The sequence below is a fragment of the Bubalus bubalis genome, chromosome 17, assembly GCF_019923935.1.
Source record: "Bubalus bubalis isolate 160015118507 breed Murrah chromosome 17, NDDB_SH_1, whole genome shotgun sequence".
Taxonomy (NCBI): domain Eukaryota; kingdom Metazoa; phylum Chordata; class Mammalia; order Artiodactyla; family Bovidae; genus Bubalus; species Bubalus bubalis.
Window position 1 is genome coordinate 9,500,191 of NC_059173.1, and position 18,380 is coordinate 9,518,570.

The 18,380-nt window shown below is 55.5% G+C and overlaps 1 protein-coding gene and 1 long non-coding RNA gene across 4 annotated transcripts in view; one reads left to right on the forward strand and one right to left on the reverse strand.

Annotated features, from left to right (window-relative positions):
• Window positions 1-718: 718 nt before the first annotated feature.
• On the reverse strand, window positions 719-17,828 carry HNF1A (HNF1 homeobox A). Of its 2 annotated transcripts, none has more exons than XM_006052941.4 (10): window positions 16,737-17,828; window positions 8,915-9,114; window positions 6,998-7,184; window positions 5,973-6,214; window positions 5,014-5,165; window positions 4,701-4,902; window positions 3,837-4,028; window positions 2,673-2,794; window positions 2,455-2,599; window positions 719-856 (listed from the first exon to the last, which is right to left on the reverse strand). In XM_006052941.4, exons 1-10 carry the CDS (start codon window positions 17,066-17,068, stop codon window positions 729-731), a joined length of 1,902 nt encoding a protein of 633 aa, XP_006053003.3. In that variant the 5' UTR covers window positions 17,069-17,828; the 3' UTR covers window positions 719-728. The 2 variants fall into 2 exon arrangements, with proteins under 2 accessions (XP_006053003.3, XP_025123274.3); XM_025267489.3 differs by lacking the exon at window positions 16,737-17,828 and adding an exon at window positions 12,200-12,465.
• LOC112579915 overlaps window positions 12,712-18,380 on the forward strand; it is a 43,313-nt gene continuing 37,644 nt past the window's right edge. For both annotated transcript variants that reach the window (XR_003104206.3, XR_006545501.2), the window contains exon 1: window positions 12,712-16,235. This is a non-coding gene — a long non-coding RNA (uncharacterized LOC112579915). The remainder of the gene's footprint in view (window positions 16,236-18,380) is intronic.

Consider the following 18,380-nt stretch of genomic DNA (forward strand, 5'->3'; position numbering starts at 1 on the left):
GGCTCTCACCAGGGGCAGGGATGATGCCTAGGCCTGCAGGGGTGGGGGGCTTTCCAGTAGATGCAGGATGCCAGGCTGGCCTCAGAAGGTGTAGTGCTCAGGGGGGACAAATGTCGAAGAAAACCGGAGGTCAGGGGCTGGGGAGAAGTTTGGCTTCGGCGGAAGAAAGCTGGAGAGGCCTGCGTTTCCCCAGGCCTCAGCCCAGAGGAGCCACTCAGGTGAGGCTTAGGAGAGTGGGGACAGGTAGGTCTAAAGGGGCATGTGGTTAATAGCAAGGGGGCTTGGTGGAATGGCCTGATTGGGGCATAGGTGACAGAGTTGGGGCCACATTGACCTATGACCTCTGCCAGCTACACGGGCTGCTGTCCTGAGAAGTGTGGCTGGCAGTTCCCTGCGGGATGCAAGGGCTCCCAGCCTCGGGGTGGTTGTGTTCCAAGCGACAGGATTTACCCTGGGCAGCAGGGACAGTCCCTCCCCGTGACCCACCAGGAACAGGCTCTGCTCTCCAGCTCTCCACTGTCCCCACTTGAGCACTGAAGCAACCCTCCTCAGGTTGGGGCGCCTCTGAAGGCCCTGTTTCTGAAGCTGGCAGGATGGGGATGGGGACTGAGGCGCAGTTTTCCAGGGATGAGCAGCTGCCCGGTGAGCAGTAAAGGTTTGCAGGCTCAGATGTCCTGGTCACCTGTCCAGCAGACTGTGGAGGCTCCGGGGCCCCTGGGAGGCCGTGGTTACTGGGAAGAAGAGGCCATCTGCGTGGAGATGAAGGTCTCGATGACACTGTGGTTGGATGGCAGCAGGTGGCTGTGGCCATTGGTGGAGTCGGAGCTCTGGTACAACACCAGGCTGCTGGAGGATACTGCGGAGGCAGAGGAGGCAGCTGGTGCCCGCCACGCCAGTCCCGACCCCATGCCCCACCACCACCGTCCCTGAGGGTGTTTGGGATGGGAAAGTAGCAACCCCCACCTCCTGAGTCTCAGCAGGTTAGAACCCCAAGGTCACACCTCAGCTCTCAGGCCTTATTAACCCAGCCCGGCTCCAGGGCCGCCAGGGTGTGGCCCCCACAGCCCCAGCACAGTTTAGCGAGCACGTCAGAGGAGCCCTGGTGAACCGGCGTCGTGGTTAGTTTTCATGCCTCAGCTTTGCCTTTTAGTACCCAGTCATGATCCAAAGCCCAGTCCAGACATTGCTGTGTATTTTGCAGTTGTGGTTAACACCTACATAAGTTGGTGTTAAGTAGAAGAGATTTCCCTTGACAGTGTGGGTGGGCCTCATCCAATCAGTCGAAGCCTTTCACGCAAAAGCTGAGGCTTCCCAGAGAAGGAGACTGCAGCAGGGCCTCCTGCCCTGCAGCTTTCAGACTTGCAGACCCCACGGTTGTATGAATCAATTTCTTAAATACACACGTGTGTGTGTGTGTATCCCTATTGGTTCTGTGTCTCAGGAGAACCCTGACTGATTCACATGGTTAATGAATGGACGTGGAGTTTGGACCTGGGTCTGGGTCCTGGCCCCACCACCTCCAAGTCCCTCTCCTCCTCAGGTGCTTTCTCCTCTGGAAAACAGGGATGCTGCTGCCCACCTCATGGGTCGAGCACAGAGCCTGGACCGCGGAGCCCTCAGGGACTGTCCCTGCAGCCTCCAGGGCTGGAAGGAGGACCCCAAGACTCACACTTAGCAAGTAGCCGGGTCTCAGAGCCCAGCAGCCTGACTCCACAGTGTCTGCTTGTCACCGTGGTGTTGTGGGCTGCAGACTCGGGTTCTCAGGGAATGAAAATGCAGGGTTCGGGTGGGACATCGTGGTCTCTGGTCGCTACAGGGGAACGTGAGTCCTGACTCCCCAGGAGAAGCCAGAAAGGTGTGAAAGCTCTTAATTTTTTAACTGTTGGCAACAAATTCAAAAAACGCCAAATGCGGAGCCAGAGCAGCACATCCACGAGTCACCTCCGGCGCCCCCAGCAAGCCCTTCCCGCACCTCCTGATTCCGCCCTACTTCAGGTTATCTTCTTCCTCCACCAAGTTAATGGATGTTCCAGTGAGACAGCAGAGAAGGCAATGGCACCCCACTCCAGTACTTTTGCCTAGAAAATCCCATGGGCGGAGGAGCCTGGTAGGCCGCAGTCCATGGGGTTGCTAAAGTTGGACACGACTGAGCGACTTCACTTTCACTTTTCACTTTCCTGCATTGGAGAAGGAAATGGCAACCCACTCCAGTGTTCTTGCCTGGAGAATCCCAGGGACGGGAAGCCTGGTGGGCTGCCATCTATGGGCCACACAGAGTCGGACACGACTGAAGCGACTTAGCAGCCAGTGAGACAGGCCCGCTTCTGTGGTTTCACACCCCTCTCGTCTCACTTCAGGGGAGCACCGGTGCCCCCTCATATGTCCACCCCTCCCCGCCACCTCCCTCAGCTGTGGGGACAGCAAGAAGGGGTGGGGTGGGGCAAGGGGGCTCACCGGTGGGGCTGGCGCTGAGCCGATGGCTGGGCTGCAGCTGCTGGATGCCAGCAGGGTCCTGGCCAGGGATGTGGATGGTGGCGGCCTGAGACACCGGCGTGTGAAGCCCGGACTCGCTGGAGGCCTCAGCATCTGAGGTGAAGACCTGGAGGAAGAGCAGCTCCTGAGCCGCCCTAGATGGGGGCTGGGGCAGGGCCCATGGAGGGGCGGGGCCTTACCTGCTTGGTAGGCGTGAGGCTAGCCAGGGCGCTCAAGTTGGTGGTGTCGGTGATGAGCATGGTCTGTGGAAGCAGGCCCGTGTGGGTGTACTGGGCCACCTCAGGCTTGTGACTGTAGAGGGCTGGCCAGGAGGGAGGAAAAAGGAGGGTACAGACATGGCACCTGGGTCCAGCTGGGCTCCTCCCACGAGGGCCCTCAAGGCAGGGGCATGGGCCTGGTGAGCCCCCCAGTGGGGCAGTGGTCAGGGACTCAGGGCTGATTTCTAAAATCTGGGAGCTCCAGGTAGAAGAGATGGGCACTGCCCCCAACCGCAGGGCCCTGCTCTGCCTGTCTTGTGGGGAGGAGCCTGGGGGAGGCGGGGAGCCCACTCCTGCCGTCACCTGGAGAGCACAGGTGTGGAAGGGACCCAGAGATGCAGGTGCTGATGGGGTACTCAGTACGGGCCCTGGATGGAAGGGTCAGCGCCCTGGTGAGGGAGGCGCATCTTATCCCCCACCTCCAGGGCCCCTCTCCACAGCGTAACCCAGCATTTCATCTGCAGTCCCAGCCCCCCCAAAACACACAGATGCCAGCAGAAAAGTGACACAAATCACATATGGTCACGTGGACTCAGATGAAAACACAGCCACCCACATACACACATAAATGGTGGCCTCCACCACACACACACACGTTCAGGTCCACAAATCCCTCATCCAAGAATCCAAGTTCCAGAAAGGTCTGAAAACCAACAGGTGTTCATCAGGTTGGTATTAGAGCTTGTCTGGTGGTGAAGTTGGTCCTAAGCCTATTAACCTTGATTCTTGGAATTCTCCCTTTGGCTGCAGAAACCATGGTGTTTGATGAAAGGGTGTTGGACCAAGCCTTGCTGAGAGTGTTGTACGTCCTCATGGTATATGCACCATATCACCTTTCTAAAAGCTGAGGGGTGCACGTGGCCCCAAGGGCACACACGGGTGTGTACACACAACCACATGGATTCACACCTTGAAATGTATTCAGCCCATGTACGTGCATCTGAGCACCCCCAGAGCCCCCATCACAGAAGCACTCACACTTCTGTGGGTATCAGACACACACACAGACCACAGCATCTGCCACGCCGCCCCTTCCCCTGGGTTCCCACCACCCCACCCCCCAGCAGGGGGCCAAGGGGTGCTCACCGTGGGGGCTCTGCAGCTGGGCCATGGTGGCCATGAAGGGGCTCTGGGCCACGTGGCTTTGCACAGAGGGCATGAGTGGCTGCTGATAGGAAGGGTGCAGCGGCTGCGAGAACTGGACGGGCTGCAGGGTGGTCAGGCTGCTGCCCATGCTGTTGATGACCGGCACACTCTGTGCCTGCGTGGAGGCCAGGCCTGGAGTGGTGGGAGGGGCAGGGGTTAGCCAGGCCTCTGGCTACCTCCGTGGTGTCCCCAGGCCCAGCCTGGACCCCCAGGGGCACCAGCCCTCCCTCCTAGAGCCCGTGGCTTGGAGGAGGGGACGAGGTAATCCGGAAAAAGCCTTGCACTGCATTAAGGCCCAGGCAAGTGACTCCCCCTCTCTGAGCTGCCAGCTCACTATAAGGGCAGGGAGTGTGTCAAGGAGGGTTCCTTGGTGCCCTGGGGTTCTACAGCCGTGCAAAAGCCTTGGGGCTTAACTCTGTACCTCTTCCCCAGCAACTCCCTGTCTGTCATATATTGAGCTTCTGCATAATAGTTCTGTGAATAAACTCTTTCTGAACTTTAAAAAAAAAAACCTAAAACCTAGAAAACATCAGTCCCCCTTACACTGCTCTGTTTTCCTGTAGCTGTTTCACCGTCTCAGGTATTGTGTAACTTGTGTATTATGTTTATCGTCTGCCTCCCCCACTTAGGTGACTGAGTTCTGGGGCTCTTTGGTTCACTTGTGTATCCCTGGTGGAGCATGGCGCAGGCACTCAATAAATCTATGAATGAATGAGTCCCAGTGGCTCTCCCCGTTCCTGGATTCAGCGGGAGTCCCCATGAGGCCCTCACTCAGATGGCCCCCTTCCAGCCCCACCAGCTTACCAATGACCAGTGTGGAGGCTCCTGTGTTGGTGAACGTGGGGCCCAGGGAGGCAGGCTCTCCAGGCCCAATGGCCATGACCCCGGGAAGCGAGGCCATGATGAGGTTCTGGGGCTGCTGGCTGAGGCCTGGAGATGTCTGCTCCAAGCTGTGCAGTGCTGTCAGGGTGCTGACTGGGGGCAGGGGGCCCCCAGTGGCTGAGACCTTGGAGGGGAAGCCAGACTGAGTCAGGGCGGGGCCCCACCCTGCCTCCCAGGGTACTGCCCCAGAATCTCCCAGCCGAGCGCAGATGGGGGAGAGTGGGGGGACACTCACCAGCTTGGCCTCTGTGCTCAGCAGACTGTGACTGGGCTCCAGGCCGGTGGGAGACACTTGATGCAGGGGTGCAGACACAGTCACCAAGGGACCGCCACTGCTTGAGGGCACTTCCGCCCCCTCACTGGTGGCAGGCTGTCCATAGCGCACACCTGGAGTGGGAGCAGTGTCCAGCATCAGCGCCCCAGTTTCCTGCCTGCGCCCACGGCCCCCAACACCCCAAATTGTATTGGCTTGCTCCGGCCACTCACACCATCTTTATCTATGCAGCCAGCAGATTTTGCTGGAGTATCCACTTCCTGCCAGGCCCTGTGCTGGCTGCTTGTTCAACCCCTTGAACACAAGCTTTGTGTTTTATTAGCTCTGTGGCCCCCCACTGCCCAGGGCTACACCGGACATGCAGTCAGTGCTCAGTGAAAGACAACAGAGCCAAACTGAACTAGGCTAATGAAATTAAACCGCAGCAAACTTGAATAGAATGAATTGGAATTAGGTGAATGAAACTGATCAAGCTGAATCAAACCCGAAATGAACTGAGATTGAGTTGAATTGGATCAAATTGAATTGGATTGAAATTGAACTCTACGATATGAGATTAACCGAATTTCCTTGAAATACATTTAGTTAAACTGATCAGTTGGGAATGGGATTGGACCAAACTGTATGAAATTTAAATGAAACTCAGACTACAGTGAGTTGAACTGGATTGAGTTGAACTGAGCTGAAAGGAATTGAGTTGGCTTGATCAAGAATGAATTGCAGTAACCGAAATCCAGTGGGGTCGGAGTGAATGTGGTGGACAGAAGAGAGGGCAGTGGGTGGAGCTGAGTGGTCAGAGGAGAGGAGAGGGGTGGGGTGGATAGGGTGCAGATGGAGCTGGAGCCATAATGAGGTGCTAAGTGGTTTACCCCATATTCCCTTTGCCCACTGCCCAGTCCCCCTGCCCACATGGCACTCACCGTGGACCTTACTGGGGGAAAGGGCAGGCGGGGGCAGACCAGGGGAGCTGTGGGCAGGCAGCACAGGGCTGGGACCTGGCCCCGGTGGCGGCCCGCTGTACGTGTCCATGGCCAGCTTGTGCCGAAAGGCTTCTTCCTTGCGGCGATTGGCAAACCAGTTGTAGACACGCACCTCTGTGACGAGGTTGGAGCCCAGTCCCTGGGCCTGCGACGGTGACACCCCCCTCTGGATGCACTCCGCCCTGAAGAGACGGGTACTGTGAGCCTGGGGGAGGTACTGAGAAGCAGGGCTCTCTACCCGAGAGTCCGCTGAAGCTGACAGACCTGGTTTCCGAGCCCAGTCTGCTCTGCGATCTTGAGCAAATGGCTTAGCCTCTCTTGAGTCTCTTCATACAGAGGGAGCTCAGTAAGCGGAGGGTGAGTGAGACGAGCAGCCCCACTCAGGGGCACTTGGGTAGGCAGGGCAGCAGTTCCTAACCGTTTTGGCACCAGGGACTGGTTTCATGGAAGACAATTTTTCCACGGGCTGGGGTGCGGGGAATGGTTTTGGGGTGATTCAAACGCATTACATTTATTGTGCACTCTGTTTCTGTTGGGGCTTCCCTCTGCCTGCAATGCAGGAGACCCAGGTTCGATCCCTGGGTCAGGAAGGGAATGGCTACCCATTCCAGTGTTCTTGCCTGGAGAATTCCATGGACAGAGGAGCCTGGCAGGCTACAGTCCATGGGGTCACAAAAAGTTGGACACCACTGAGTGACTGACACTTGTTTCTATTATTATTACATCAGCTCCACATTGCGTCATCAGGCATTAGATTTGGAGGTTGGGGACCCCTGGGTGGGGGGCTGGGTGCCAGAAACAGAGCTAGGTTTCAGGCCCTGAATGGGAGCTGAGAACTCCTGGGCCAACAGCAGGAGCTCTCAAAACCAGGGGGGGCCTCCCTCAGGATCCAGAGCCCTCCTTGCCTTCCCCAGCCCAGACCCAGCCCAGACCCAGCCAGCCCTGCCGACCGCCAACCATTCTACCTGTTGCACTCCTCCACCAGCGCCTCCCGCTCCTCCTTGCTGGGGTTCTTCTGCCTCTCATAGGCCTGGAACAGGATCTGCTGGGAGGCTGGGCCCCATTTGAATCGGTTTCTGCGCCCCTTCTTGGTCGGCAGCTCATCTCCCGCAGGCTCTTCAATCAGCCCACCCTGGCCTGCGTGGGTGAACTCTGCGGGCACAGAGAGCTGTGAGCAGGACACTGGCCAGCCCACCTTCCCGCATCAGCCTGAGCATGCCTTTGCTTCTTTCTCATTCCCAGGGTGCTGAGCCAGAGGGGCTTGCAGCTCGAACCCAGAAATCGCCTAATCCAGTGATGACAAACACACAGCACACGTCACCCCTTGCCTAACCTGTGTCCAAGGCAGACATCACTAATCAACCCCTGCACACTCTTCTATTGGGCCAAGATATAATCTCACAGTCCTCAATATAAGGCTCCAGGTAAGCATCACCTTTTATTCACATTGGACACATATGCCATCCCATTTTACAGAAGATGTAACTGAAGGTCAGGGAGGTGAAATATTTTTCCAGGGCCACACAGTAGAGCAGAAACCTGAACTTGTATCTCCTGAGTAGATTCAAGAGTTATTTTCAACATTCTAGCCTTGAAAATCAAGCCTGAAGTACAAGTATTAGCCAGTAGAGAAGAGACCCAGCCACTTTCTCAGCTGATTCTTTGGTAGGAGGCCAGTTAATGGCACCCCAAATAACAGAACAGCTAGCTGCCCTTCAAACAGCAGAGGAAATATATATGTGTGTGTGTATATATATATATATATATATAGAGAGAGAGAGAGAGAGAGAGAGAGAGAGAGAGTATATGGCTCATGTATGCACGGGGGTCATCCCTGGTGGCTCAGTGTTCACCATATTCTTGCCGGGGAAGCCCCATGGACAGAGGAGCCTGGAGGGCTACAGTCCATGGGGTGGCAAAAGTCAGACACAGCTAAGTGACTAAACAGCAGCAGTATTTGCATATAATACCTCTGGAAGGATCTGTATGAGACTAGGAATGCCCATGGCTGCTTTAGGAGAAGACACCTAATTTTTATTGTAAAATCTTTCTTCTGTTTTATTAAAACTAAGTATGAGTATTGCCTTAAAAACAAACCTGGATAATTATAAAAGAAACATCAAAACCCATCTTTTTTACACTTTTTTACACTTAGGCTCAAAAGTGTGGAAGTGCACTTGGGATTCTATAGGGTATGAAGCTCAGGTGGTAAAACCCACCATGCCCTGAATGAGAACATGCCTAGCTCTCCCCAGGTTTGCAGTGGAGGGTTCCCTGAGCATACACCTCACCTCTGAGCCTTCGTTGCTGCTGTTCCTTCTGCCTGAAACACCCTTCCCTGCATCTTCAGGGGTCGAAATTCAACTGACACTTCAAGACTTAGTCGAGAGGTCATATTCCTTGTGTGATCACTCCTGATGCCCCTGCCTCCCTGAGGAAGAGGAGCTGCTTCTCTGCAAGCTCAACACTTGGAAACGTTCCCTGTGGTGCCCTGTGCTGGGCCTGGAACATGGTGCGTGTTCCAGAAACGCTGGCTCTTGTTGGTGTTATCACATTTTAATTCTTGTCTCACCAAATCATGCGGATTTGTCCTCTGGCTTCCCCTCTGCACAGGACGCTCTTAGAAGGCAGGGACCCAGTTCATCCATCTCTCGATGCCCAGGATCAACCCTCTTTCCCTCCACCAGAGCGCCTCCCGCAGAACAGGTGATACACGCTGGTTGAATCCCCCGCCCCCCCACCACTCCTACCACGGCTCCTCGACTTTGTCCGTCTGCCTATCCAAGGAATGGGGAGGGGGCCAGACTTCCAGCCCCCGCCCTCGAGCTGCAGGGGGTCCCAGGCCCTGCCGGGAAGACGGGCTGCTGTCGGTCATTACTTACGCTGGGCCACCTCTCGCTGCTTGCGGACGTACCAGGTGTACAGGGCGGCTCGCTTCTGCGTCTTCATGGGCGTGCCCTTGTTGAGGTGCTGGGACAGGTGGGACTGGTTGAGGCCGGTGGTGTCGACCACCTCCCGCTGCGGGATGTTGTGCTGCTGCAGGTAGGACTTGACCATCTTGGCCACGCGCCACGGGTCCTCCCTGGGGGAAGGACCGTCTGCTGAGCCAGGGGTGGGTGCTGGGAGCCCTGTCCACCCGGGAGGCGGGGATGGTGGATGGAGGCAGGTGTGGAGCCTAGGGGCCTGTGGCCTGACTCGGATGGGGAGGTATGGGCACTCATGTCAGGACACAAGGACATGGGGGCAGAGATTCACAGACACACACACGTGGCAGACGTGCAGACAGGCCCCATCCAGCCCTGCACACACCCAGGAACAGATGAAGGTTTAGAAGCACACAGTGACACGCGGACACACATGTGGACTTAAACAGGCTCGCCCTGGAAGCCACACAGGCCCATGGGGAGGGTCCTCTGTTAAAGACCCCTCCTCATTCTACCTAGGAATGTTATCTATGACTGTGTCTTATCCACTGAGAGACTGTACACACCTGGAGGGCAGGAACTGTCTGGTTTTCAGCACCCAACATAGGCCTGACGTAGAGTATGCCCTTGGTGACTGCATGAATGAACGAGTGTGCGTATATATGGATGGATGCATGCATGCATGGATAGTAATGTGATGGCCAATGGATTGATGGTGGCTGGTGGGTGAGAGGATGGATGGATGGATAAATGCGATGGTTGATGGGTAGATGGTAGATAAATGGACGGATAGGTGGGTGTATAGATGGACAGATGGTAGGGTAGATGGGTGGATAAGTGGATAAAAGCATGGATGGATGGATGGATAGGTAATGGGATGAACAATGGATTGATGGTGGGCGGCGGGTGAGAGGACGGCTGATGGATAAAGCAATATGATGGTTGATGGGTAGATGGTAGATGGATGGATGAACAGGTGGTAAGGTAGGTGGATGGATGAGCAGTTGAAAGCATGGATGGATGGATGTGTGGATGGATAGGTGGGTAGGCGGGTAGATGTACAGATGAGAGTGACCTGCTGGAAGAAAAAAGTTAGATCTGCCAAGAAGGCAAGAAACATGATTCTCCCACTTGACAGCCAGGGTCACTGAGGCTCAAAGCACTGTGTCACATGTATCTCTTGCCCAAGGTCATGGGATCAGCCCAGCAGAGTCCCACCCCAGCTCAAGGGATTTAGTTCTAAGTTGGCTCATCTGATAAAAATTACATAGCGTCAAAATGCCTCCTGAAAGTCTGCACTTAACCCTAGACAGTAGCGTGGCCAGTCTCTGCACAGCCCTGAGGCGGATGGCTAGTTTTTCAAGAGTCCCAGGGTTATGGGCTGGCATCCCAAGAACTTCTTGTAAGAAAAAATGTACGTAGTTCTGTCACTGGAGGGATTCAAGGGACCTGAGGCCACTGGGGCTCAGCCTCCTGCCCTCAGCTCACCATGGGGAACAGAAAGGGTCAGGCTGCCTGTACCATATAAGTCCTTCCCTCTCCCTCTCCTGCTGTGTCTCAGCCTTCCCCTCTTCCCTTCATCCTCTCCTGAGCTTTTGCTACATCACGTGGCAGATGCAACCGTGCTGAGAGAGGCAGAACTGGGATTTGAACCCCGGTCTGTGCAATCCTAAGCCTGTGTTCCCACCGCCTCTTTGCAGCTATTTGCTTTCAGAAATCGGAGGCTTCCAATACTGGCATGTGTGACAAATGGCGTGTTGCTGCGTCACGTGTCGCAGCCAAAGATTGGATACAACCTGAACGTCCAGCAAAAGGATGCTGATCAACCAAATTGCAGGGCCTCCCTCCAACCCCCTGAGAAAGCTCTGCACAAGCCCAGCTGGAACAGTTCATCTGGTACATCTGCTGTGTGGGGCCTTCCCTAATGGTCCAGTGGTAAAGGATCCACCTGCCAATACAGCAGACACAGGTTCGATCCCTGGTCCTGGAAGGGCCCCACATGCCTCAGGGCAACCGAGCCCATCTGCCACAACTGCTGAGCCTGTGCTCTAGAGCCTGGGAGCCACAACTCCTGAGCCCAGGTGCCCAACTACTGACGACCACATGCCCTAGAGCCCGAGCTCCCCAACAAGAGAAGCCACCACTATAAGAAGCCCACACACTGCAACTAGAGAGTAGCCCCCACTCGTTGCAACTAGAGAAAAGCCCACACAGCCACAGAGGCCCAGCACAGTCAAAAAATAAACAAATAAAATTATATATTAAAAAATAAAATTTAAAGTGGGACAGGGTCTTTCCTGGTGGTCCAGGGGTTAGGACTCTGTGCTCCCTAGGCAGGGGGCCCGGGTCAGGGGACTAGATCCTATATGCCTCTGCTAAGAGCCCGCCCGAGGCAACAAAGCTCTTGCATGCCGCAATGAAGACTTGGTACAGCCAAATTAAAAAAAATTTTTTTTTAATTGGGATAAAAGATTTCTACATATTTGCTTGTGTTCACATAAAATACCGGAAGGATACAGAATGAACTGGAGACACTGATTGGATGCTAAGGACGGGGCAGGGTGGGGGGCTTTTCTCTGTTACTCTTCTGCACTTTGTAAATTATATGATACAGGATCATGTGTCATATATACCAATATCATATATTGATAATATACTACATAGATCATGTTTAAAACTGAATTGTGAAAAAAAAATCTAAAAGCAAATTAACCTCGCCCCCAGCACTCTAAAGCCCACCCCACAGTACCTTCCCCCCCGGGCCTTCTCTTTCCTCCAAGAACCAGTCTCGCCTGCTCCCCTGACCGTGCCCTTCTGAGACCCAAGGGCACAGAGACCTTCATCCTCATTGGCCCTCTGACTTCCTCCTTTTTTATCAGCAGGTCGCATAGAGGGAGGGAGGAAGGGAAGATAGGGACAGATGCAGTTAAAACAGTCAGCAGTCAGTAGCTGATTGGCAGCCGGGAGAGTGCGTGTTTTTGGGTATTCACAGTGAGCCAGGCACTGTGCTAAGGGCTGGTCATTTAAATCTTAACCCTGGAAGCTAGGTGCTACTTGTCGACTCATTTCCCAGGTGAGAAAACTGAGGCTCAGAAAGGTGTGTGCTTGTCCAAGGGGACCCACTGGGGCTCAGGACTATTTCTCTCTGCCTGTACCCCTGACATCTCCCTGAGCCCTGTCTCCCTGCTTTCAGGGGCCCTTAGAAGCCTCTCCTCCCCGCCACCACCCCATCCACCAGCTCACCAGATGCCAGTCAGTCCTGGGAGGGAAGGGCAGGACAAAGTCCAGCCTTGTGCTCCATGGCAAACATGTTTATCTGATTCCGGGGCTGGGCTGCCCATGGCCTCCCTCCTCCCCCAACTGCAGTCATCCCCCTCCTGAGAGAGAAGTCCTCCTTCCCTCCGTCTCTTCTCCAGAGAGAAGGAGCCCAAGCTTCCTTCAGCAGCGCCTCTCCAGGCTCAAATTAAAGATCTGCTGTCTCTCCCTGTCCATCTGATCCCGTGTGTCTCTGTCTGTCACTGTTTCACACACACTCTCTTTCTGTCTCTTTGTCTCTGTTTTCTGCTTTCTCCACCTCCACAAAACACACACACACACACACACACAGAGTCTCCAAGAACAGGGCTCAGAGTCTCCAAGAACAGGGCTCTTTTCAGGACATTTTCCCCAAGGCAGAATTAAGAGGCCAGGTCTCCAGGCATCTCCTGCTTTCACGCTAATGGGTTTGAGTTAAGCCAATCCCTGGTTCAAATCCCACCTCTGTGACCTCAGGTACACGCCTCTCATCCGCCCTGTAACAGGATGATAGTTCCACGTCTGCCTCCCAGTTGTCTATTGGGAGAACTGGATGAGTTACTAGTAGGGGTGAAATGCTGAGGTCAGGGCCAGGCGCACAGTAAGAGCTCAGTAAGTGGAACGATATTGTTACCACCACCACCTCCATCATCACCATCCACAACTTAGTCCTGGGGCCTCCCAGCCCCACAGCAGAGGGAAGAGGGCTCAGGAATGGTGGAGACCTGCCCATATCTCCCTCCTCCCACCTCCTGCCGGTTCTGGAGTCCCTCAGAGGTTTGAGGCCTTGCTTACAGGTCCATGGGATTTTGGTGGGTCCAAGGTTGCAGAGCTGGGAGACCAGCCTGAAGGGCCATTTATCTAGAGGGGAGCTGAATTCTCAGCGTGAACCCCAGCTCTACCACTCACCCTCCAGGTGGCTCTCGGAAGTTGCTTAACTTCCATGTGCCTCAGTTTCCTCAACCATGATAGGGGGTTAATAATATTTCATAGGTTATCAGGAGGAGAAGATGAATTTCATGCATTTGTAAGCCCTTCATAAGCCCTAGGGGACTTCTCAGGTGGCTCAGTGGTAGGGAATCCGCCTGCCAATGCTGGAGATGCAGATTCGATCCCTGCGTCGGGAAGATCCTCTGGATGAAGAAATGGCAACCCACTCCAGTATTCTTGCCTGGGAAATCCCATGGACAGAGGAGGCTGGCAGGTTACAGCCCATAGGATCTCAGAATTGGACACGACTTAGTGACTGAGCACACACGCACACGTCAGCCCTAGAGCACTGCATGGAAGTCAGTCAATGGTTAACAGTGAGACTGATGGAGGAGGGTAAAGAGGGAGATGAACGTGTCAAAGAAAGGCATGTGACCTCAGGGTGCTGTGTCAAGTGTGGAGGACTTGGGTCCAAGTCCTGGCCTTACTGCTTTGTAAGACTGCCTCGGGCAGGTCACTTTGCCTCTCTGAGCCGTAGTTTGCTCATCTGTAAAATGGGACCATTGATAATAGCAGTCGTTTTTTGCACTTACATGCCGTTTAACCCTGTGGGTAAGTATTATGATCAACTCTGCCTTGCAGAGAATACTGGGGCTCAGAAAACTGAAACTGCCTGCCCCAGCCAAGCTGGGGATCAAGTCCAGGCAGGCTGGCCTCTGTCGGGGTGTCAGACTGTCCCACCTCAGCCCCTGTCTTCCTGTGTCTCCAGGCCTTGGTACTGCCCAATGGAGAGGACCAGAGACCCTCGAGTTTGAGTGGCTCAGGGATAGGAGGACCTAGGAGGACACTCAGGAAGGAGCCCTGGGGACAAGCTCCTCCCTTGGCCATAGCAGCAGATATCCCCAAGGCTCAGAGAGACCTAGTTGTCACTCATTCATTCATGAATGTCAGCTACCAGGCTGGAGATCAGGGGTCTGAGTGGTGAACACAGATCTGGAAGAGCTTCGGTAGTCATGGCCCGAGACAGAAAACAGACAAATAAGATGATCATAAGTAATGATACATTTCAGGAGAAAGTCAGCGAAAATAGAGGAAGAGAGTGATGATGCTGGGACCTTCCTTTAGATGGGGTGATCAGGGAGGGCCTCCCTGACGAGGTGATATTGGAGCAAAAAGGGGAAGGAATTGGTCATGGGAAGATCGGAAAGAAGGGTCCAGGGAGAAGGTATAGCACATGCAAAGGTCCTGAGGTGGGAATCAGTGAAATCAGTGTAATGTAAGTGGAGGAAAGTGGTGGCGGGGAGAGAGGTACCTGAGGAAGAGGTCAGGGAACCAGGGCAGGGAGTGTGAATTTTACTCATTGTCCTGGTCAGGGAAACCAAGGCAGGATGAGAAGAGACATGCTCTAGGTCACACCTGGCTTCCTGGGAAAGTCCTACCCCTTCGCCATCCTTTCCAGCCTCAACTTCCCCCACCACCCAGCGCTGTCACAGGGGTCCCCCACCCCTCTGCAGCCTATGTCCTGAGGCTTAAGGCCCCACTTTCCCCCCTCGGGGTGTTTTCAGATCCCTTTTGTTACCTGAACAATAAGTAACCCAGGTAGTTAGTTATAAACTCCGCAGGAACAAGGAGCTGGTTGATAATTTATAGCAACATCTCAAATTTAAATGGAAAGTAAATAGCATGCTGTTAGCATTAAAGAAAACCCAATCGGGGCGGGAGGCAAGCACTCCAGCTTCCTCGCAGCTTGGGGCACCTCGCTCTCTCCCCAGCCCCTTCTCCCAGCTGCATGTCAGCCCCAGGCCCCTCCTGGCTCCTCTGCTCCACTCTGCTTCTCCAGGTCTCTCTCTCCATCTCCTGAGACTCACCCCCCACCCCCGTCTCTTCCTTCTTGTCTCCCCTCTCTCCCTCCACCTCCAGGTCTCTGCTGGTCCCCAGGGAGCACTTTGACCCCTGCGTGCTGTGGATCAAGCCTTCCTGTCCACCCATCATCCCGCTGGAGGGGCTACTAGTCAAGAGGCCCCACCCAGCCAGGTAAGGCCTTTGGTACCCCTTCTGCCCCCTACTCCCCCCTGAAAGCCCCCAGGCCCATCTGGGGCCCTGAGCAGTTCTGGCCCAGCCCCACCCTGTCCAGGTTGCCCTCTCCCTGGGTCTGGTGATGCCTGACTCTATGCCCCTCCCCTGCAGCCCGGCAGGGCCCTTTGCCCTCCTCCTCCTGCCAAGTCAGGGGGCCCTGGCTGCTCCCCTGCCCCCTCCCCAGCCCTCAGAAGGCCTGGCAGGCCCTGAGGGCTCCCTGAGGGATGGATCACGCCCTCCCCCACCCCAGGCTGGGATCCAGACCTTGGACAGAAAAGAGATAGTCTTTAGGAACTCTTCCTCAGCAACCCACCTCCCCCCCGACCCCGTCACCCCTAGCTGCCCCCAGCTCCTAGCTGCCCCCAGCTCCGACCCCAGTCCCAAGAGAGGGGCGTGGAGCCCCAGCTGGGCGTCCTTATCCAGCTCCTTCCCCTCTCTGAGCCCCAGTTTCCTTTCCTCATCCTTCGCTTTATGTAGCTTCCTCCAGAGTTCATCTCAACATTGCCCGAAATGACGCCTGTGAAACCTCAGCCGGGCACCCCTCCCCGGACTGTTAGGAGGGAGGTTACAGAGCCTCGGAGGGGGGCTGTCCCTGAAGTCCCCAGGTTTCCCTTCCCTCACCTCCAACCTCCCCCACCCCCACCTGGGGGGAAGTCAGAGATGGCTCAGACCTCCCCAGGCCACCAGCCCTACAAGTTAATGATCATAGGCCTTATCAGAGCCTTTCGCCATTTATAAATTTATAAAACAAAAGAGAAATAATAAAGCCCGTGGGTAATTAGTAACCAGCTCAGCTCTGCTGAGGAGAGGGGAGCAGAGAGCTCAGACCCACCCCGTCCTCCAGGAGATGGGGAGAGCCAGCTGGTGGGTTGGGGGTACGGAGCAGGGAGGCTTCTAGTGGTACCCGCTGGTGATGGGGGCGCCTGAGGCTGTGCTGGAAAGGGGAGTAGCTCCCCTCCTGAGGCTCCATTTCCTGCAGGTAAGAAAGACCTGGGTTCTCCCGGCTGAAAGCTCGAGTTCTGCGGAGGCAAAGGGGGCCCCTCAAAACCCTAGCCAGGGGTGTGCCCTGATGCTTAGCAGGGAAGTTAGGACTGGGGGACTAGAAATGTGCCTAGTAGCTAAAAATTCCCACCACCACCCCTTCCCCAGTTCTCTCCCTGGGTACTCAAATTGTGGATTCTCTGCTCTGTTCCCATCTTGGGGTTCCCCTGTGGGGCATGCCCCACTTCCCAAGCTCTGGGCTGGAAGCCTTGGCTTATGGGGACGGGACCATGCAGAGGGCCGGATCGGGTGCTGGAGACTCCAACCTCCAAGCCAGAACCCCCCTCCCACCACCTCCAAGCTCTAACGGGCCCTTTCCCCGTCGCAACAACCAGGCTACAGCCCATGGGACTCTGGACTGGGAAGGGCGGGCAGAAGCCGAGGGTGGGTCCCTGTCTCAGGGCTCCTTGGGAGCGGGGGACAAGGGAGGGGTCCTTACTGCAGCAGGGTCTCCACCACGGCCTTCTGGTGAGCCGCCTCTTCTGGGCTGAGGCTCTCCAGCTCCTTGAGGATGGGCGGCGTGAAGTCGTCCCCATCGTCGTCCGTCTCGTCCTCTGAGCCCCTGGTCTCCCCCAGCCCATTGGGCAGCTCGGCCAGCTCCCCTCGGCCGCCGCCACTGCTGCAGGACTCCCCCTTGTCCAGGGGGCCATCTCCAGCCAGCAGGTAGGGACCCGGCTCACCCAGCGCCTGGATCAGCGCCTCTTTGCTCAGGCCTGACTCGAGCAGGGCCGCCAGGAGCTCCGTCTGCAGCTGGCTCAGTTTAGAAACCATGGCTCCACTAGCGCCGGGCCACGCGGCCAGGGGCCACCGGGCCGGCCGCCTCCCCCGACCGCGTGGGCTGGCTCCGTGCTGGCCGGCCCGCAGGCAGGCCCCAGCCAGGCTCCTTGCACCCGCTGCCCCCCCCAAGCCCCACTAGCCAAGCCCTGTGGGCACCCCCAACCCCCAACCCTGGCCCCAGTGGCCAGTGAATCAGGGCCCCTGCCCGCTCTGTTTACATTGGAGCTGGGGAAATTCTCCAAGGTTCATATTTATCCGTGTGCTTAGCGAAGGGACTGAACTTTGGACTTCACCCTGCGCAGTGCAGGCCTCATGGCAGTGCAGAGAGTGGTAGAGCCGCGGCCTTCAACGGGAATGGGCAGAGTGGAGGGTGGGGGAGGCGGCGATGGGGGGCCAGACAGCTGGGGCTCAAGGTGCTGGGAGCCGGGGAGGCCTCTGGGTGACCAGCATCCAGTCCCACCCCCGCAGGACCTTGCAGTGGGTCAGGCTGGAGCAAGAGAACCAAACAGCAGGTTACCCTTGGGAACAGAAGCAGCAAGGATTTCCAGGCTGTTGGGCCAACTCTCCTCAAGGGCAGGGCAAGGTCACATCCACTTGAGGACACCCCCCACAGCCAGCCAGGGCACCAGGCCTCCCAGGAGGAAAAACGCGTTGACTCACGTCTACTGTGGACTGGGTCTCTAACTCACGTCATTACCTCCATGCAGCCCCCTACAGCCGTGAGTGGGCACAGGGATTATGCCCTTTTTACAAAGGAGGAAATTAAGGCTCTGCGAGGGTAAGCAACTCACCCAAAGTCACGCAGCTAGCAGGGACAGGACCTGCAGGGTGGAAGCAGAGTGAGGCTAGTCAAGTTCTTGACTCAGGAGCAAATTTTAAGGGGATGATGGAAAAACTCAGTACATCTAGATAAAATAATAGTTTATATAAGGATATTAAAAGTTCTAAATTAATGCAAACCCTAAAAGAATTTAAAAGAAATGTCCACACAAAAACCTGCACATGAATGTTCACAACAGAATAATTCACCATAGCCAAAAAAAAAAAAAAAAAATACATATCCATCAGTGAAAGAATGGATAGAAAAAAATCTGGTCTGTCCTTACAGTGGCATATTATTTGACCATAAAAAGGAGTGTGGGCTTCTCTGATGGCTCAGCATCCATCTGCCATGCAGGAGACACAGGAGACTCAGGTTCGAACCCTGAGTCAGGAAGATCCCCTGGAGAAGGAAATGGCAACCCCCTCCAGTATTCTTGCCTGGAGAATCCCATGGACAGAGGAGCCTGGCAGGCTGCAGTCCATG